Here is a 19,999-nt window from a genome sequence, read left to right as displayed (position 1 = left end):
CTGATCTGAACAAAATTAACATTTTTCATCAATATCCATAAATTTAGCTAGAGTATAGTTACTAAGATAAATATTATGAAGTACTTTCAGATGTATTTCCCGAAGTTTGTTAGATATACAAAACCGAAAGGGAAGAAGCCAAGCTTTTTTCCAAATAATCTGGAAAACAAATGTTCCAGAAAAAATTCCGAAATGAGGTGGTTATAAAAATTTATGTTTTCGCTTTATTACGCAGCAATGCGGAACCTTTATTGTTGCGAGGAAACGTAGCGAGTCGGATCTGTTTGAAGGACGGAACCTACACAGCCACGTAGTATAGGCAGGAGCAAGTCTGAGGTTGGTGCTTAATTATTTTTATAATTTCTTCTTATCACCGCTCTAATTACTCACCATTTCACGTGATATTAGCTTCGCAGAAGCGAGGTCGTGTGTCAGTGTCACGCATCAGTTGCTAAAGGTTTTTGGATATCGTGCGATGTGGCTAAGTGGCTAATGCTAATCAGATCAGAGATTTATAATAATAAACTCAAATTGACACAGTATCTCCTGTTATTTTTCGCCGTTCCCGTGCTGTTAATAATTTATTATGATTAGTTTGTTTGTGGCTGTGCTTTAATTTTCAATTTCCTTAAAGTTAGAGATATTTCCTCTATGCTGAAAGTGACAGTTTATCAAACACGCTGTTTGACAGCCTGATCTGTCCACATGTGATTTTTAAAATGAGTATATTTGGGTTGATTTTACAGTCATGTCAGCTTTGGTTGCATGCCAGATGTCTGTTAAGTATCTTAAATCGCACTTATTATTCCAGCACACTGATGTGTTACAATGAGAATGAGAAAGAAAGAAAAAAACAATCATGTTTTGTCAGGTGCTAGTCTACCATGACACTAAGCTGACTGATTTCTGAGTATAAAAACAAAATTAATTACAGTACTGAGAAAAGTTTATGCAAGAAAGATTATGTACAGTATCCTATTTTTAAGTTTTCAGTTTTTTCTCCTTGCCTACAGCTCAGTATGAGTCCTCACCACATGTCACTTATCATAAATATTGACAAATGAAGCATTCACTTCAGTGCATGAATTACAAAATGTAGAAAACTTTAGTGCTGACATCTTAAAGTGTTGATGGGTATCTGCGTTGACTAAAACATATTGTGCATACCATACAACACATGCATTAAACAAGAATATTTAACCAATGCATTGGAAACCTAATAAAAGACAAATACCTTGTTTGGGTCGAAGGTTTGTAACAAGGTGCTAGTCTACCATGACACTAAGCTGACTGATTTCTGAGTATTAAAACAAAATTAATTACAGTACTGAGAAAAGTTTATGCAAGAAAGATTATGTACAGTATCCTATTTTTAAGTTTTCAGTTTTTTCTCCTTGCCTACAGCTCAGTATGAGTCCTCACCACATGTCACTTATCATAAATATTGACAAATGAAGCATTCACTTCAGTGCATGAATTACAAAATGTAGAAAACTTTAGTGCTGACATCTTAAAGTGTTGATGGGTATCTGCGTTGACTAAAACATATTGTGCATACCATACAACACATGCATTAAACACAAGAATATTTAACCAATGCATTGGAAACCTAATAAAAGACAAATACCTTGTTTGGGTCGAAGCATTGTTTGTAACATATTAAAGTTTTATGGGAGCTTGTTTTTTAAATTTGTATTTAATTTCTGTAAAAAATAATAGAAATAATTGAAATCTAATAAAAGATACATATTTTATTACGTTTCTTCATAAGAGACATATCACTTTTTTCTATTTTAACATATATGTTTAATCGACATGAAGTATTAAGTTATGGTTTGGGGGACAGGTGCTTTAAGATGGAGTTGAATGATAATGTAATGTCATAATTTCAATAAATAAAGAGAAAATCAGAGCATTCAAGTGATAATCACGGATTCGTTTCAAAATTGTTGTTTTTGAGTGCTAATGGCAGGTCAAGTTGTGGAACACGTTTTGTCTCAAGGATCAGACTGCCATTGAAACCACTTCTGTTTTCTGTTTTGAATTTGGTGAATTGCTTTTGCCTTTCTTTCCCCAAAATGGTGTGGTGTGGCTTAGCTGGCTAGTCTATGTCAACTGTCAAAGACAAAGCCTGTTGTTTTAATCTTTGCAGGATAGAGAGAAAAACAACTTGTGGTTTACTGAGGGGAACTTGCTAGTGCCACATCCAGTAGTAACAATGACATGTGTCAGCATTGTGTCCTTGATCAAAACATTTAATCCCACATCACTTCAGGGAAAGCATTCCTGTAATTATCGTACCATTACGTGACTAAATGATAAATTAGCATAGCATTATTGTTGCTGATTTTGCTTTAACTGAGCAATAAATCTTGAACATTTCTCGCAGTGTGGATGAGTTAAACTAATGTTTCCATTCTCCAGGATCACCGAGGACTCAAGCTGTCTGCACCATCCAGGCCAGCCTGCAGGCTTAACCAAAGTTTACAGAGCATGAAGTAAAGGTGAATTGCACTAGTGAGACCAGCTCATGTTCATGGATGCTAGAGCAGCATCTGTGGTTCAAGAAATATGGAAAATGGAAATAATGAAACCGCCTCAGTGGAGGCCAACCCTCAGCAGCCGGATGCACAACACGGCAAAGATCCAGACAGCAATATTGTAGAGTCTCTGAAGCCGGAGAGATCCCTCGTAATGGAGAAAATCCCTAACGGTAAGCGTTCTTTTGAGATGAAATTTATTTGATGGATGCTGTTGCAATTAGATGGTTGATTTAATCAACATTGAGGCTGTTCATTTGTACTTTCTGATTTATAATAGAAGGATTTTTATACTCATGCTATGCACAAAATGTGCAGGATTCACTGTAAAGCTTGTGCTTGAAAGTTGTTTGTTGTGCTCATTCAAAACCTGGAAAGATTTCAAAGTGAACATTTGCTGTTTACTGCGTCACTTGGCTTTGAGATGTTTTTTCTTCCCACTTCCTCCAGTGCCATTTGTTACCTTATAAAGAAGTGTTTTTTTTCCTAGATTTATCCACAAACTTCCCCCTGCTTTCTGTATCAGTTTCCTAAACTGTCACTGTAGCTCGATTAGGCTGTTTGACTTGCTCTGCAAGACTTGCGCAAAAGATAACTTTCAGGTCACTAATCACGTTTAAAGGTTATACATGACCAAAAAGCACTAGGCATAACCTCTTTATATCAGCTGGCTCATTTGGGTTAGTACTTTAAAAGTGGGCAAAGTAACGTTTTACCCATAAAGAAAAGAATCATGCTTTTGACAAATATGCATAAAATTATGCACCCCTTGCATGACATGAAAAAATGGTAGTGGACTATTTATTTTATTTTATTGGACGCTTCTCTGTGGAATAAATTAATTACGGATGACAAATATGCCTGTGAATGCGACAGTGTTGTTTAGAGAATTGTTGGTAACAATTTACAATAAGGGATAATTTGTTAAATTAAGTTAATTGCATTAGTATTGGGCTTGAGCTAACATGAACGAACAGTGAATAGCTATATTATAATACTGTATTAAATGTATTGTAAATGTTAATGCATTACTAATGGGACCTTACTGTAAAGTCTTGGATACCAAATTGCTTTTGCATTGAGTGATTCTTACCAAAAAGAAAGTATTAAAGTGCGCTCTTTGGTAACACTTTTTGATTTGATTACGTTTTTCTTCATTTTAATCATTTTAAATGCACTAAACACTTCATTTTCTAGGCCTACAATTGTTGAATGACCAGTCAGTAATTTTACTCGGTCCATATAGTCATAAATGGGGTCCGGAGATGAGGTTGAGCTTGACTAAGTTGTAATAAAACCGAAAACCTTTACTTTTGCATGATATTTCATCCATGCTGATAGATATGTTGCACTGGCTTGTAAAACATTAAAAACACTTAGTTTAATGTAAGCTCTTTGCTGAATCCCTTCTCTTTGTTTTAGGTCATGTCAAAGCAGAGCTGTTGCCAAACGGAGAGGCCGTGGTGGAGGGTCAGGAAACCTGCGGAGGCAGCACCCCACCTCTGGCAACTCCATCCCCAGGCAGCCGCCTTCCCGATTCCCCCCTGAGCGCAGAGCTGGATCCAGGTGTGGCCTCTTTCCCTGACAGCCTAGAGAAGTCTGAGGCAGCTCTTGCAGAGGGCTCTGTTCACAAGGGTGACGCATTGCAATCGCTCAGACTAAGTATTCCTATGCAGGAGACTGAATTGTGTAAGCACATGATACTGGATAACCCCCCGAATCACCGCCTTCCCTTTCCTGTTGTGTCGTAATTCCCCCAAGTTTGGCTTTTGAGGCTGATTTATGCTAACCCTCCCCGTTTGGTGTACCCTGTTTTTGCCTGCTCCTCCGTTTTGGCTTGCTGGAGATTTTAGTGGGAATCTCTTCATTGCATTATGTCACCTAATGAATTAATAAAAGACTAATTAGTCTCTCCTGTGATTGTGAGTGCTTTATGACAGCAATCCTGGGGTTGCGCTGGTTGGTGATTCAGATTTTCTGGGAACAGCATAAATACTGGCAAGACATTGTGCGTCTTAAGTCAATTTGGCTTGGATGTGAAATATGGCTGAACTAATAAGAACTAACTGACGCAGAAACTCAAGTGCGCTTTTCTCTTTTTCTGACTAAGGCAGCTGGAATGGCTCATTATTGGTTGCAGAGCTCACAAGGTGTTTGCTGTACCAGGACCAGCATGAAGCTTCACTCTTGAAAGACTAGGGATTGGAATCATATGACATTTTAATGATTCTGGTTCCATTTCCACTTTTACAGTCAATTACTAATAGGACCAGCATGAAGCTTCACTCTTGAAAGACTAGGGATTGGAATCATGACATTTTAATGATTCTGGTTCCATTTCCACTTTTACAGTCAATTACTAAGTTTTTATTTTTCTAGTAATTTTGCTCTGGAAGACCCTTAGCAGCCTAATTGTTATTCATTTCAGATTTTTCAAAGCAGTAATAACATCAGAGAAAAAATATACTACTAAATTTCGTTAAAACATTACTTTTATCAGCCTATCCCCCCCAAAAATCTACACCACTAAAAGATGCATTTACATAAACCAGTTAAGTGCAATTAATTGCATTGAAATTATTAATGATTTGATTGAATGCAATTAATTGCGTTGAACACGTCTGTAAAGTGAAGCCTGTGTATATACCATTTTGTTACAGATCCATTTAGTTGTTGTATTTTTTTTTAAATGGAGCCAGTTGTCCGTTCCTATCCCTAGAAAAGACATTGTCAAGCAAGCTTGTTTCAGTATTGATGAGCTGTTATTTTCTTGTATAATCAATAGCCTGTTGCGTTCAATCCAATACTGCTTGGTTGACAATATCTCAACTTTTCACCTGCCTATTTTTACGTAGCAAGAGTTTTTGTGTTTTTATTGACCATGTCTTTCTTGTAGCATCGAAAGAGCCATCTGTGGAGATGGAAAATGAAGAAAAAATCCGTCAGGAAGCTCGTCGGCGTCTGGAGGAACAGCTCAAACAATACAGAGTACAGCGGCACTCTGAGAGAGTGAGTCAGCAAATGAGAACTGTCAGTTTCTGTGAAATGACTGATATTTAATTTAATGAGTAGTTGGCCAAAAACTGAAAATTGGCATCATTTTACTCACCCTTATTCGCCTTTCAAAAGGAAATCTTTTCCTTGCAGTGAAATTGAATGGACATTGTCAATCTCCAAAAATGACAGAAAAAGTAGTCCCCATAACTTGTGTGCTATATTTCATGTCTTCTGAAGTCATATTATAGCTTTTGTGAAAAATGGACCAAATGTTAAATCTGCCACAGCTTTCAGTTATATTTAAATATGGCACATGAAGAAGTATCACACTAAGTTTGACTTCAAGAATGCTGAACCATTGGTATTTTATTATTGCTTTATGGTTTGTTATTCACCTTAGTTTTTAATTTTTATTTAATTTTATTTTATTTTCCTCCACTTAAAAAGAAAGTCAAACTGGATTGGAACAACATGAGGGTGAGCAAAATCATTTTTGGGTAATGTTTTTTTTTTTATGTTGCCATTGGTGGACTTGATGGACTTAATGTTACACATTAGGGGCTTTCGCACCGGAGGAACCTTTTCATAGTTCCTAGAACTATTGGTGGAAGTACCAGCTTTTTGGCGTGTTCGCACCGCAGGAACTAGGAACGTATTTAGTTCTAGGAACTCCATTTAAGGGAATTAAATTAGCTCCTACTTCAGAGATGGGTATAAAACAGTTCTATAGGAACTACCAGTGATGTAAGTACAAGCTGATTGGCCAAATGCATACGAAACACCGGCTACCCGGCATTTTTAAAAAGCCATGTAAAAATATTTACTCCACGAACATGGAAAACAGCGATAACGGCATTTACCTGTTGTCTGCAGTGTTGTTTTTTTTCTCAGCCTCGATGATAACACTGCAAGTTGTCATAGAAAATTTCGTCTCTTAGCCCAACTTTTTGCTCTTTCAGTCACGTAAATTGTGCGTTTACATTCCATCTCTGTTATCACGAAACCCACGACACACGCCGTCCTCCATTCACCTGTTGTTAACGTTTGTAAATGCTGTGAATAAAAACGTTTCTGTTGTTCTTGCTGCCGGTGCGAATGCAACCAGGAAAACGGCCCGAGGGAGTAACTGGTTCTCTAGGAATCACCATGTTGGCTAGTTCCTAGTACTATGCGGTGCGAAAGCCCCTATTGATGAACCGTTCTGTTTTCGTCCAGTGTTGGCTACTGTTTCTTGTTTTACATGTCTTATTGCATTAAATTTTCATTTCTTTGTCCCTTTCAGAACCGGCGTTCCACTCCTAAGAGCCGCCAATTTAGCACTTTGGACCCGGAGCTCATGCTCCATCCCGAGGGTCTCCCACGGGCCAGTACTGTCGCCATGACTAAGGAATACTCTTTCCTGCGCACCAGCGTTCCTCGTGGTCCCAAACTGGGAAGCCTGGGGATCCCTTCCAGCAAGGAGAAGAAATCCAAATCATCTCGCTCCAACAAGATCCACTCTCTCGCCGACTACAGAACTCCCGATTCTGACGCTAAAAGCACAGATGCATCTGGGGGGCTAGTTTCAGCATTTGCCGACTCGTCCTTTAGCTCTCTGCATTCCACCATCAGCTCAGTCTCCACAGTTTCCGAAATCAGCATCAGTTCCGAGACCAACGCCCACTCCGAATCATCTCAGCTAATCAGAGACAACATCACTGATGGTAATGACAGCGATAGCTCATCCTATAGTAGCGTGTCTACTACAGGGACATATAATATGTTAGCTGCAATAGTGAACCGGCCAAAGGCTCCATATACTGTCGAAGGGAGAGAGATTGCTCCAGAAGCCATGGGCCATTTTCCATCACTGCAGGAAGTCCTGCAAGCAGCCACTGAAGAGAGGCACATGGAAGAGCTGGAGCAGGAAAGAGAAGGCAGCGTGGAGCCTCGCAGTCGCAGGGACAGCTTCTCCAGCAGGTATGAGTAAATATTTTGCCTAAATATTTTTTAGACGTCATTATCTGTCTTGAAACCAGCCCATTACACCCTCATGATGACTGTTGAATTATGCGTTTGCAGCGTGTCGTATGGGAGTTCTGTGATGGGGACTCATGATGAGATGCTGCAAGTGCTGAAAGAGAAAATGAGGCTAGAAGGACAACTAGAGTCTCTTTCCTCCGAGGCCAATCAGGTGAGTTAATACTAGAGTCCCAAGTATTTGCCCATTATTTGCTACTTGCTACCAACAGAATATATACATCTATTAGTGGTCGACTGACATGGATTTTTTTTTTTGTGGCTGACGCTCATATTTTAGAGGGCAGAGTGGTTTAAATATTTATAGTTATTTATTTTATGTATTTACAAAATTTACTTATACATAGTAAATAAATCATGCACAGCATTACTGCAATATAATTATTGTTTATTATTTGAATGATTAATTAGAATTATAGTTTTTTTTTTTTCCCCCACAAAAAATAAATAAATGTAAAACTTACAATCAAGTAATCACTGTAACAGACACACACACACAGTATATGTACACTGCCATACAAACATTTAGGGTTGGTAAGATTTTTTAAAATGTTTTTGAAAGAAGTGTCTTATGTTCATCGAGGCTGCAGTTATTTGATTAAAAATATAGTTAAAGGGGTCATATGACGTTGCTAAAAAAGAACATTATTTTGTGTATTTGGTGTAATGAAATGTGTTTATGCGGTTTAAGGTTAAAAAAATACATTATGCCCCGCCTTTCTGAAACTCGTTGATTTTAACAAAGCTCATCGTTCTGAAAAGCGAGGTGTGCTCTGATTTTAGGGATCTTATCTGTTCACAAACAGCTTCTAACACTCCAAAGAGAAAGGAAAACTTGAAATCGCATCATATGACCCCTTTAAAACTGCAATAATATTGTGAAATAATATAACTTTTTTTTTTCTATTTTAATGTATTATATATTTTAAAAAATGAATGTATTTCTATGATGGCAGATCTGAATTTTCATCTGTTTTTCAGGATTCTTTGTTGAATTAAAAAGTTTAATAGAACAGATAGAAAATCTGAAATCTTTTGTAACAATATAAATGTCTTATATACTGTACTGTCTCATATAATTTATAATAAACTTGATATAATTATATAATATTACTACTTTTGATCAATTTAATGCATCCTTGCTGAATAAAATTTACTTCTTAATTAATCTTCCTAATCCCAACCTTTTAAACAGTCGTGTTTTTTATTTATTTATTTATTGTTATATACTTCTAAAGAACATGCTTCTTTAAAATGTGGTTACAACCACATGGATCATCTAAAACCTTCCTCCATTTCCAGGCTCTGAAAGAAAAGACAGAGCTCCAGGCCCAGCTGGCTACAGTAACTGCTCAGTTGCATGCCCAGGTGGAGCAGACCCAGGCCAGTCAGGAGAAGCAGAGCACCCTCACCTCTGAAGTCATCACATTACGCTTCAGCTGCTCTGCGCTGGAGAAGGCCATGGTGGATCTCCAGGCCAATGTAGAGGGGAAGAATGCCAGCCTGGCCTCGCTGGGCAATGACCTGCAGCTGGCTGAAGAGCAGTACCAGAGGCTCATGGTCAAAGTTGAGGAGATGCAGCAGAGCCTGAATACCAAGGACAACACAGGTGAAGACAAAGTGGTAGATAATGTCAGGGTTGAGTCTGGTTAGTTGGGATTCTGGGATATTAGTCTCCGTATATAATTACTCAGGATGGTTAACATGGTAATTTCCCTTTTGATCACTAGTTCCAGATTTTAGTAAATGTAATGCATTGGGAAGTATTGAAGTTACTGTTTGAAAAATTTGGTCTGGTTTAAAAAACCCATAACTATGCCCAATTGAGTGATTAACAGAAGGCTGGACTTCTGAGTACATGCTCACAAAATTAAGTGAAATGTTGAGAAAATATATAAAATTCTTAAATTGTTTACATAGCTTTTTCCTATTCATCGTTTCTCCACTTAGTCTCCGAGTTGCGGCAGCAGATGGGAGGCCTACAGGCACAGCTTCAGCGGGTCCAGAGCGAGAGGAACGCTCTGCAGAGCAGACTGAAAACCTCGCAGGCAGAAGTGGACTCTCTACAGCAGCTCCGCCTCTGGTACCAGCAGCAGCTGGCTCTGGCACAGGAGGCACGAGTGCGACTGCAGGGAGAGATGGCAAACATGCAGGTATAATGGCCCACTATTGCCATGTTGTGAGCTCAAGAAGATAATGTTGTTTACAGAAGGTTGAAGACTTTTAAAATCTTGCAAAGATGTTGTAGGTGAAGTGCAATTGAGTGTAAATTTGTTTACCCATAATATGTGTACTACCATTTACAGTTTGGGGTCGGTAAGATTTTTAAAATTATATTCTCTAAGGCTGCATTTATTTGATCAAAAATATATTTAGATTATTAATATTAATATCGGTTTTCTATTGTAATATATTTTAATATGTAATTTATTCCTGTGATGCAAAGCTGAATTTTCAGCATCATTATTCCAGTCTTCAGTGTCACATGATCCTTCAGAAATCATTCTAATATGCGGATTTGCTGCTCAAGAAACATTTCTCAATATTATCAATTCTAAAAGTGATTTTGCTGCTTAATATTTTTGTATTTTCAGTATTGAATGAATAGAAAGAACAGCATTTTTTTTTTTTTTATCTAAATCTTTTGTAACATTATAAATGTATTTATTGTAGCTATTGTTTATATAATTTGTCATTAATTTGATGCATCCATCTGAATAAAAGCAGCAATTTCTTTCAAAAATTAAATCTTACTGACCCTAAACCTTTAAACGATAGTGTATGTATTCAAAAACCAATGTTTATCAGAAAGATTCAAATGCAAAATGGCCATCTGTTGTGTGTATTTGTTTGTATATTTACTTTCAGGCGGGTCAGATGACTCAGATCGGAGTGTTGGAAAATCTAAAGATGGAGAACGTTACTCTGTCTCACAAACTCACAGAGACGAAACATCAGTCTATAAAAGAGAAGGAACGGATTGCTGTGCAGCTACAAAGTATAGAGGTCTGGCACACTAACACTATTTTTTCCTCATTTAAGCCGCTTTTCCACTGAAATTACCTGGAAAATGTTGTTTTCCCAGACCTGTTGCTGTCTGCATTTCCATCGCGGTCTAAAGTACCGAGAAGATTAGGCAAATAGTCTGGTGACGTAGGTCTGCGCGCATTTCTCAATACCAAGTTCGCAAATTTCGGACTTGCATCTTCTGTAGTTCGGACGTCGCAAGTTCGACTCGGGAGTGTGAACTCCCGCGGACGGGACGACGCAAGTTCGGTAATTCTGCAAACAGCAGTGTACTTGATAACATCAATCAGCTCGCCTTGGCTACTGCAATTTTCCTCACTGTATTTACAATAAGACGAAATATGATATCAAACACCACTGCCTCTTTTCGTTTTCATTTAAACATATTAATAGCTGCAGAAATACAGAGTTCTGGCATGAAACGCAGAAAAGATGGCGCAGTCCGATAGGTCTAACTCAATCTGACCTAATGACATCATTATCACATGGCATCATTATCACAAAACATATTATTTTTGAACTAATGTGGTTCAAATGACGGAGATGCGACCGTGTTCGGGAAACAGACGTGACTTGGTAGTTTGTTTCCACAGCAATGCAGTGTACTATGGTGGTTAATCAGCAAGTTACGTCTTTGTACGGGAAACGCAGCCCAGTTTAGTGTGCTTTAAGAAATGTATTTTTTACTTTAGTAAATTAGGAATAAGTTGAATGACGATTAAGTCTAAAAAGCATACATAATAATAATAATAATATTAATTTACTAATTGTTATTCAGGTAGACATGTTGACTCAAGAAGCGTCCATCCATCAAATCCAGGAGGCAAAGTCAATGGTGGAGGAAGATCTTCAGCGCAAACTGGAAGAGTTTGAGGAGGAGCAAGAGCATCTTCTCAAACTTGCCAACACAGCCACAACACTGGAGAGAGAGCTAGATCAGGTAACTAAATATGCACACACACACTACCCCATTTGTCTTTTGTGGTGTATTCTAGTATTCAAGATCTCATCCTGTAATTAAAGAGTTGTAGGTTCAAACCCATCACCATTGTGGTCTTGAACAAGACTCTTAATCGCATGTTTCTCCACAGGGACATTTTTGTAATATGTTGATTGGAATATAAGCATCCCCTAATAATGACTCAAATGACTGATTCTTCTCCTTCCAGGTCAAACTCATTCTCTCCCAAAAAGATGCCCAGCTGGAATCGCTTCAGCGTGAGCACCTAGAGCTGATGAAGCAGCTGACCACTACTCAGGAGACCCTCCAAACCAAAGAACAGGCCCTTAATCAGCTGGAAGCATGTTACCAGGAGCTCCAGGCCCAGCTGGAGGAGCTACAAACTGACGCCAAAGCTAAAGAGGAAACCCTGCAGTATCTCCAAAATGAGAAAATAGTCCTGGAAGTTGCTCTACAGGCAGCACGGGCTGATAAGAGCGAACTGGATGAAGGAGCGGAAAGGCTTGGAGAGGAAGTGCTGGTGGCGTCAGACACTCTTGACCAGCTTAGGCAGGAACTGCAGGTTAAATCAACCCAGGTGAGAGGTTTTTTTATTTTTTAAATCAAGAACGTTAGAATGGATTCAGATTGCAATTTTTCCTTTCTCTCCACAAGATTGAAGCTCTCCAGCAGGAGAATGGCAACCTCAAAAAACAAGCACAGAAACTGAAAGAGCAGTTCATGCAGCAAAAGGTATGATCTCAGTACCTTAAAGGGGTCATATGATGCTGCTAAAAAGACAAATCTTCCCACATAGTGAGGTAGATATGTGGGGGCGTGTTAGAACGAGCCGTTTTATGTAGGTGTGGTTAACTCTTAACTTTTATAAAGAATATCTCTTTGGATTTGAGACTTTAGTCTTTGCAACTTTACAGATCTTCTTTATGCACCAAGAGCTTGTAACACTCCAAAGAGAAAGGAAAAATTGAAAACGCATCATATGACCCCTTTAAAGTGTATAGAGTGTAGTCCTGTAGTTTTGTCGTTTTGTCATTGTCAAGTGATATATAGCCCATCTCTTCCATGATTTTTTTTTTTCTTTAACCTAGGAAATTCCATTTGGCCATTTTGATTTCAGTAAGGCATTAAATACTTGTTTGCTGCTGGATAAGACTAGTTATGACAAGTTTCTACCACCAAAAAATATACACCAAATGCTATCGAATCAACAAAATTGGCAAATGGGAATTGGTAGAAGTGTTCTTGATCTGCTCTACTCTTTATTGCAGGTGATGGTTGAAGCTTACAGGAGAGATGCCAGCTCCAAAGACCAGTTGATCTCTGAGTTGAAGGCTTCTAAAAAGCGTCTGGTGGCAGAGGTGAAGGACCTGAAGCAGGAGCTGTTAAAAATGGAGGGAGAAAAGAAGAGCGCAGAACAGGAACAGGCTCGCCTGCAGAAGGAAGCGGAGCGAGTCCAGCAGCAAATGAACGGTCTGGAAGCCCATTTACAATCCGTACAGACAGAGAGAGACCAACTTGACTCTCAACTGCAGGTACACACCGACTGAATTACTAAGATCATCTCTGCTGCAGAGAGGCACCCTTTTGCCTTTTTTTTTTCCGTAACAAATTAATACTTTTATTCAGCAAGGACGCATTAAATTAATCAAAAGTGAGAGTAAAGACAGTTATGATGTTACAAAAACGTTTACATTTTAAATAAATGCTGTTCTTTTAAACTTAAAATTTACAAAGAATCTTGGAAAATTTTTCTTGAACTGGAAAGTTTATTGACCACCAAATCAGCATATTAGAATGATTTCTGAAGGATCATGTGACACTGACCACTGAAAATTCAGCTTTACCATCACAGGAATAAATAAATATTTTTAATATATTACAGTAAAGCAGTTATTTAAATTATAATATTATTTCACAATATTACTGTTTTTCCTGTATTTTTGATCAAATAAATAAATGCAGCCTTGGTGAGCATAAGACACCTCTTTCAAAAACATTTTTAAAAGACACAATAAATAAATTCATTATATGGAATAAAACATGATATATATATATATATATATTGTTCAAAAACGTTTGAACAGTAGTGTATAGCATTTTGACATTCTCCACGTTGTTGCTTCAGTCCCTTCAGTTTGACCAGAACCAGCTGGCGGCAGTGACGGAAGAGAATGAAAATCTGAGAAAGAGGATCGAACAAATGCAAAATGAAGCCAGAAAGTGAGTAACAATCACACCGCCTCTCCTGCCATAAGGGTTTCCATAGTGATCACTGCTCAGTCTTTGACATCATGAATATGATGTGACATATAGACAATAGTGCGTGTTTGCTTGTGATCTTGCATCTCAAAATTAAATGATGGGGAAATGGGATGCATTTTTCAACTGTTTATTTAACAAGTTAAAAAATGATGGTGAAGTAGACCAAAAAATTGTCTAACTTGCTGTTATGTGCTGCTCTTTCCTCGTCCAGGGCTATCTCGGAGCAGAAGGTGAAGATGAAGCGTATGGGCACAGATTTGACCAGTGCACAGAAAGAGATGAAGGCCAAGCATAAGGCCTATGAGAATGCAGTTGGCATTCTGAGCCGCAGGCTGCAGGAAGCCCTCACCGCCAAAGAGACAGCTGAGGCTGAACTTGACAAACTCAGAACTCAGGTTTCAGAGGGTGGAAATAGCCAAGAACTTCAGGTAAACTGCTACTGATGGTCTACAATGTAAATGCTAAAAGTTAAAAGAGATGCATAAATACTGAAAACGTTTGATTGTAATTCTTATATAGCTCCAGTTTACACCGTTCGCAGTGGTGTGCTGTGTGTAACTACAGTTTACAAGTTGATGTGTATTTGTTGTTATTGCTTCAGGCCAAGCTGGAGTCCCTGCAGGGACAGCTGAAGGCAGTGAGCCAGAGTAAAGCCATGCTGGAGAAAGAGCTACAGGAGGTCATCACCCTCACTAGCACTGAGCTGGAGGAATATCAGGAGAAAGTGCTGGAACTGGAAGACGAGGTGAGAAAAAACTCATTAATGGTGCGAAAGACACAATTTAATCAAAATGGCAAACTATATGATTTTTTAAATTATTAACATGTTTACATACACATCATTTTCTGAGGTCAGAAAATCAGTTTGGAGTCTGTAAGATTTTTGAAAGAAGTCTCTCTTAATGGTGACCAAGTCTGCATTTATTTGATGCAAAACACAGTAAAAACTGTAATATTGTGAAATATTCTTATGATTTAAAACAACCGTTTTAATATGTAATGTATTATTTTACTGACAAAGCTGAATTTTCAGCAGCCATTACTCCAGTGTTCAGTGTCAAAAAACCCTTCATTAATCATTCTATTATGCTAATTTGGTGCTCATAAAGCATTTCTTATTGTTATCAACATGAAAACAGTTGTGCTGCTTAATTTTGTAATTTTAAATTTTCATACGAGGATTCTTTGATGAACAAAGTTCAAAAGAGCAGCATTTATTTGAAATGAGATTTTTTTTCTTTACTGTCACTTTTGATCAATTTAATGCATCTTTGCTGAATATAAATATTAATTTCTTAAAGAAATACCTTAATCACCGCATACCTTTGAATGATAGTGTACATGTATGTTTTCCCCCATTATTCTATGATACTAGAGATGTTTACGCTTTACATTTTTAGTAATTCTGTACAATAATTTAATAAACTTGATTACAATAATTTAATAAACTGATTACTGATTTTCTGACTTCATTTTCTCTTCATTTCACTGATAATTTTTGTTTAAATGGTTTCTTTTTTTCCCCACAGCTTCAAGAGTCAAGAAATTTTAAGAAGAGAATTCGTCGCCTGGAGGATGCGAATAAGAAGCTTGCGCTTGAGCTAGAGCATGAGAAAGGGAAGCTCTCTGGGCTTGGGAAATCCCATAGTGCATTGCGGGAACATGCCAATATTCTAGAGGCTGCATTGGCAAAGCGAGAAGCAGATCTTGTCCAGCTCAACTTACAGGTGTGATGCTACATGTCATAACTACCTTTTAGATTCCCCAAACTGTTCTTTAATCAATAGAATTTAGTACTTTTTTTTGGTTTGTTTTGTAGGGGGGGTTGTTTTAACATCTCCGTAATCCTTCACTTTAGGTTCAGGCAGTGTTAAAGCGTAAAGAAGAAGAGGACCAGCAGATGAGACAGTTGGTGCAGACGCTGCAGGCTGCTCTGGAGAAAGAGAAAATAAAAGTCAAGGATCTGACCGAGCAGGTTAATACATGGTTTAACAGCTGCAAGGCGTATCCAGTTCCCCTTGAGAACTCCCAAAGGCTTTGGTTGATTTTGTTACGTGCATGCATGTGACCTGTGTGTTTGTACGCTTTGTTCAGGTGGCGGAGGCCAAGCTGGAGGCAGCCCATAACCGCAGGCATTACAGAGCAGCCATGCTGGAACTCAGCGAGATCAAGAAAGATCTGCAGGCCAAAGAGGAGCTCATCAAAACCCTGCAGAAAGAGGCTAAAACACTTGAGTAAGTCTGTGTTTTCTTGGCACTCTGAGCTATAGGATCACAGCTGCTTCTGAAACTCATAATACAGAAGTACTGTCACTCTTCAAGAGACCTTCACGAGGCCCAGCTATTCTACAGCCATGAACTGATGGTTGTGAGCTAACATGGAGAAAGAGGGAAACTATAAATGCAGTGTTGGAGATCAGTGCCTAAACTGCTTTATTAAAGGGATAGTTCACCCAAAAATGAAAATTTATATCTGCTTACCCCCAGGGCATCCAAGATGTCGGTGACTTTGTTTCTTCAGTAGAACACAAACGAAGATTTTTAACTCAAACCGTCGCAGTCTGTCAGTCATATCTGCCGTAAAGCAAGAAGAAGACGCGTCACGCGCCGGCTGTCGAGGACGCGCTCAGGACAGTTCGGACATTGTGGTGAATCAGAGGTAAAAAACTATATAAATACTGTTCAGTTTCTTGCACAGACCGATCGTTTCGTGTCTTTACACATCAATGTATCGTCACGAGCCGCAGGGTTTAATTTGGTTTTGTTTGTGTATGTTTTTTTGACTCTCAAAGCCGTGATTCCCATTCACTTCCATTATAAGACTGACAGACTGCAACGGTTTGAGTTAAAAATCTTCGTTTGTGTTCTACTGAAGAAACAAAGTCACCTACATCTTGGATGCCCTGGGGGTAAGCAGATAAACATCAAATTTTCATTTTTGGGTGAACTATCCCTTTAACTTCTCTGATTTATGATTTATTAACTTCTCTGGGTACTCTAAAGAGCAGATGTTTGTGACTTCTTCTCCGATTGTGTCGGTGTGTTTTGTGAGAGATTTTTCTCTCTTTGACAGGGCTCAAGATGAGAAGCACTCCGAAGAGGTTTCTCATTTCCAAGAGGAATTAGCTGATGCTCACGCTCAACTCCAGATCCTTCAAAAACAACTTGATGATGAGCTCAGCAAACAGCCCCTCACTAACCAAGAGGTACAGCACAAACCTAATCAACTGCCTCACTGTTTAAATCTTTACACTCTCGCAATATAACACCTGTTATGCATTAAATTGCTATCTAGGTAAGCAGGTTGCAAGGTTTAAGAGCCTGAACCCAGCTCTAATCTGCTAAATGCAAATATTATGAGATATTTAAAACATTATGATGATTTTCTATTAAACGCTATATAAATCGACTTGACATTTTCTTAAAAATGTGCAAAAATTGTATCTTATTTAACCCTGAAAGATTCATAGTAGTACCTCAAGGGTACATGTTACTGATCTGAAGTACTAATATGCAACTTTTAGGGGTAGATAAGTACAAAATTGTGCCTAGAGAAGCTGTTGTACCCTTGCGAGTACAGTTTTTGCACACGTTTTTTTTTTCTGACAGTGAAATCAATAAATGACCTACCACAAGTTAGTTTCATCTATGAAAAGCTTTGAATGCTTTATTGAAGCGTTGTGATATCTGTATGGAGAATTGTGACCACCCCTCATTCTCCTTCAGAATCACTATATACCATGAATGCTGTGTTCCTGTCTCCCTGCAGGTGGAGGATCTGAAGTGGGAGGTGGAGCAGAGGCAGCGGGAGATCGAGACTCAGAAACAGCAGCTGGAGATGGTGGAACAGTGTCACCAGAGAGAGATGGACACCCTACAGGACACTCTACAGGTCGGATACGCTAGTCAGCTTCTGTTGTCAGAACATGTATTATGGTTCTTTTCTTCTGAATGTTGGGCTTTTCGGTTTGATGTGATCTGTAGAGGATAAAGGTGGAGCTGGAGATGGTGCAGGAAGAGCTCAATGGCACACGGAAGGATAAATTCATGCTGCAGGCTAAAGTGGGAGAGCTGAGGAACAGCATGAAGACTGTTCTTCAGCAGAACAACCAGCTCAAACAGGACCTCAAAAACGGCAGGCTCAGAAAGGTAAGACTAATGCTCATTTGAAAAACCGAAAACGTGGACGTTTGTAAGTGTGATAATTCAATATTTTCTCTCTTTATTTCTGTCCGCACACCAGCGGATGGATTTAAAGGGGGACTCGACCCCAGTGACTCCAGTAAAAATCCCAGACTGCCCCGTTCCTGCTTCACTTTTGGACGAACTGTTGAAACCCTCAGCATCCGTCAATAAAGAACCTCTCAATAACCTCCACAACTGTCTGAAACAGCTAAAGTAAGACTTGCAAACATCTTACCATACCTTTCTATGTGAAAACTAGGGGAGAGTGGGCACATGGTAACATTGTGCCACTATTAGAACAAGTTAACCTGTTTATTTCCCTATTATGAATATCTTCTATTTGCCTACATTGATTTGGCCTATATAGTGGCTTTGAGTATTCATTTTCAAGCTACAGAATTAGTTCATTTATTAAATGCACTACTATTCAGTAACAATTTTTTTTTTTACATTAATTCTTTTATTCAAGCAAGAATGCATGAAATTTAGCAAAATTAAAAGTGAAGAGGTAATGTTACAAATGATTCTTGTTTCAAATAAATGCTGTTCTTTTGAACATTCTATTCGTCTTAAAGTGCCCCTATTATGGGTAATGAAAGGTTCATATTTTGGGTTTGGGAGTCCCCAACAACAGGTTGACATGCATGCAAGGTCAAAAAACGCTTTCATTGTCTTATAATATGCATTTATTTTTACCTTACTTGCTCAACGACTCCCAAACGATTCGTTTAACGATTCATTTTTCCAAACCCCTCCTTTGCGTGACGCTAATCGGCGGTGATTGGTCGATTGGTCTCATTTTCATTTCATCTTGCCTGTAATGCCTGATAAAGCAGCGTTTGTGAGCGCAGTGCTGCTTTGTTTACAGCCGTTACCAGGGAAACAGCTATTTTACAGCTCCAACAGCGGCACCTAGTGGCAAAGAATGAATTGGCATTTTTATTCAGACCAATGAGAAAAAAACAACAAGTGGGCGGGCAATATGCTAATGTTTCATTTTGACATCAACATAAAACTGCTTGGGATTCGTTTTAAAAACGACTCGTTTCAGGATTAAAAAATTTGCAGGACACACTGCATGAAAGGTAATTTTCAAAAATCCATAACAGGGGCACTTTAAAAACCTGAAATAATTCTATCATGCTTTCAAAAAAAGAATTAAATGGCACACACGTTTTTAACATATTATAACATGATTAACAGGAACTAATTCTTGAGCACCAAATCTGTATATTAGAATGATTTCTGAAGCATGTGGCACCTAAGACTTAAGACACTTACGATAAAATTCTTAATCAGATATGAGCATTGTTGCAATATGCCCTTTCTGAGTAGATGAAACTATTCATTGTATTCCCGAAAAAACACCAGAAAATCCAGTTACACAAACCTGCTCTCCCCTGCCTCCCTTTTCATATAAATAAAGCTACCACATAACAGATGGCATTCCTTTCTCACTCATCTGATGGTCATTTCTCGTAGGCAGGAGATGGACAGCCTTCAGAAGCAGATGGAGGAACACACGGTCACAGTGACGTCGTTGGCCAGTGCAGAGGAGGAGCTCCAAAAACTGGGGCTTCATGACAACAGTAGCAACGACTCACCTGATAAAGAAGAGAACGATAAGATACAGGGAGAGATGCAGCCCTCGTAATACACAAAGTATCCACAAAGAAAGTTCCGTTTTATCTCTATGGGCACTTTTACGTTTCTTTCTTTATTTCTTATCAACTGCCAATATTTGGCTTTATCCCTTCCTAACCAAGATTGTTCAGGTGAAACCAACCACAGCTTTATTTTCGGGGGTCACTTTGGTGTTTGTTTGTGTTGTAATCATTTTTTATTTTCACATTGAACGTATAGAGCTGCTCTCTCCGTCTAGCTGTTCTGTTTATCTCGCTTGTAGTTTCACAGTAGTCGCCCACTACTCAGCTTTGATATTGTTTTCTTTCTCATCTCATAAGAGGTTTGTGAGGGCTACTGCTAGGCTGCTTAGTCCTGCAGAAGTG

General features: G+C 38.6%; 1 protein-coding gene across 2 annotated transcripts; it reads left to right on the top strand.

The window, feature by feature from the left end:
* Positions 1-266: 266 nt before the first annotated feature.
* On the top strand, positions 267-19,999 carry LOC107684982 (golgin subfamily A member 3-like). Of its 2 annotated transcripts, none has more exons than XM_016481384.1 (24): positions 267-336; positions 2,425-2,713; positions 3,963-4,106; positions 5,437-5,549; positions 6,820-7,496; positions 7,599-7,710; positions 8,859-9,165; positions 9,507-9,709; positions 10,425-10,562; positions 11,362-11,523; positions 11,753-12,121; positions 12,199-12,276; positions 12,813-13,076; positions 13,670-13,764; positions 14,018-14,234; positions 14,408-14,551; positions 15,336-15,533; positions 15,665-15,781; positions 15,901-16,040; positions 16,879-17,011; positions 17,575-17,697; positions 17,790-17,954; positions 18,049-18,203; positions 19,473-19,999. In XM_016481384.1, exons 2-24 carry the CDS (start codon positions 2,572-2,574, stop codon positions 19,642-19,644), a joined length of 4,368 nt encoding a protein of 1,455 aa, XP_016336870.1. In that variant the 5' UTR covers positions 267-336; positions 2,425-2,571; the 3' UTR covers positions 19,645-19,999. The 2 variants fall into 2 exon arrangements, with proteins under 2 accessions (XP_016336870.1, XP_016336869.1); XM_016481383.1 differs by having other exon boundaries at positions 3,963-4,229.

The sequence above is a fragment of the Sinocyclocheilus anshuiensis genome, unplaced genomic scaffold (assembly GCF_001515605.1).
Source record: "Sinocyclocheilus anshuiensis isolate Anshui unplaced genomic scaffold, SAMN03320099.WGS_v1.1 scaffold605, whole genome shotgun sequence".
Taxonomy (NCBI): Eukaryota; Metazoa; Chordata; class Actinopteri; order Cypriniformes; family Cyprinidae; genus Sinocyclocheilus; species Sinocyclocheilus anshuiensis.
This window is presented reverse-complemented; position numbering and strand designations above follow the sequence as displayed.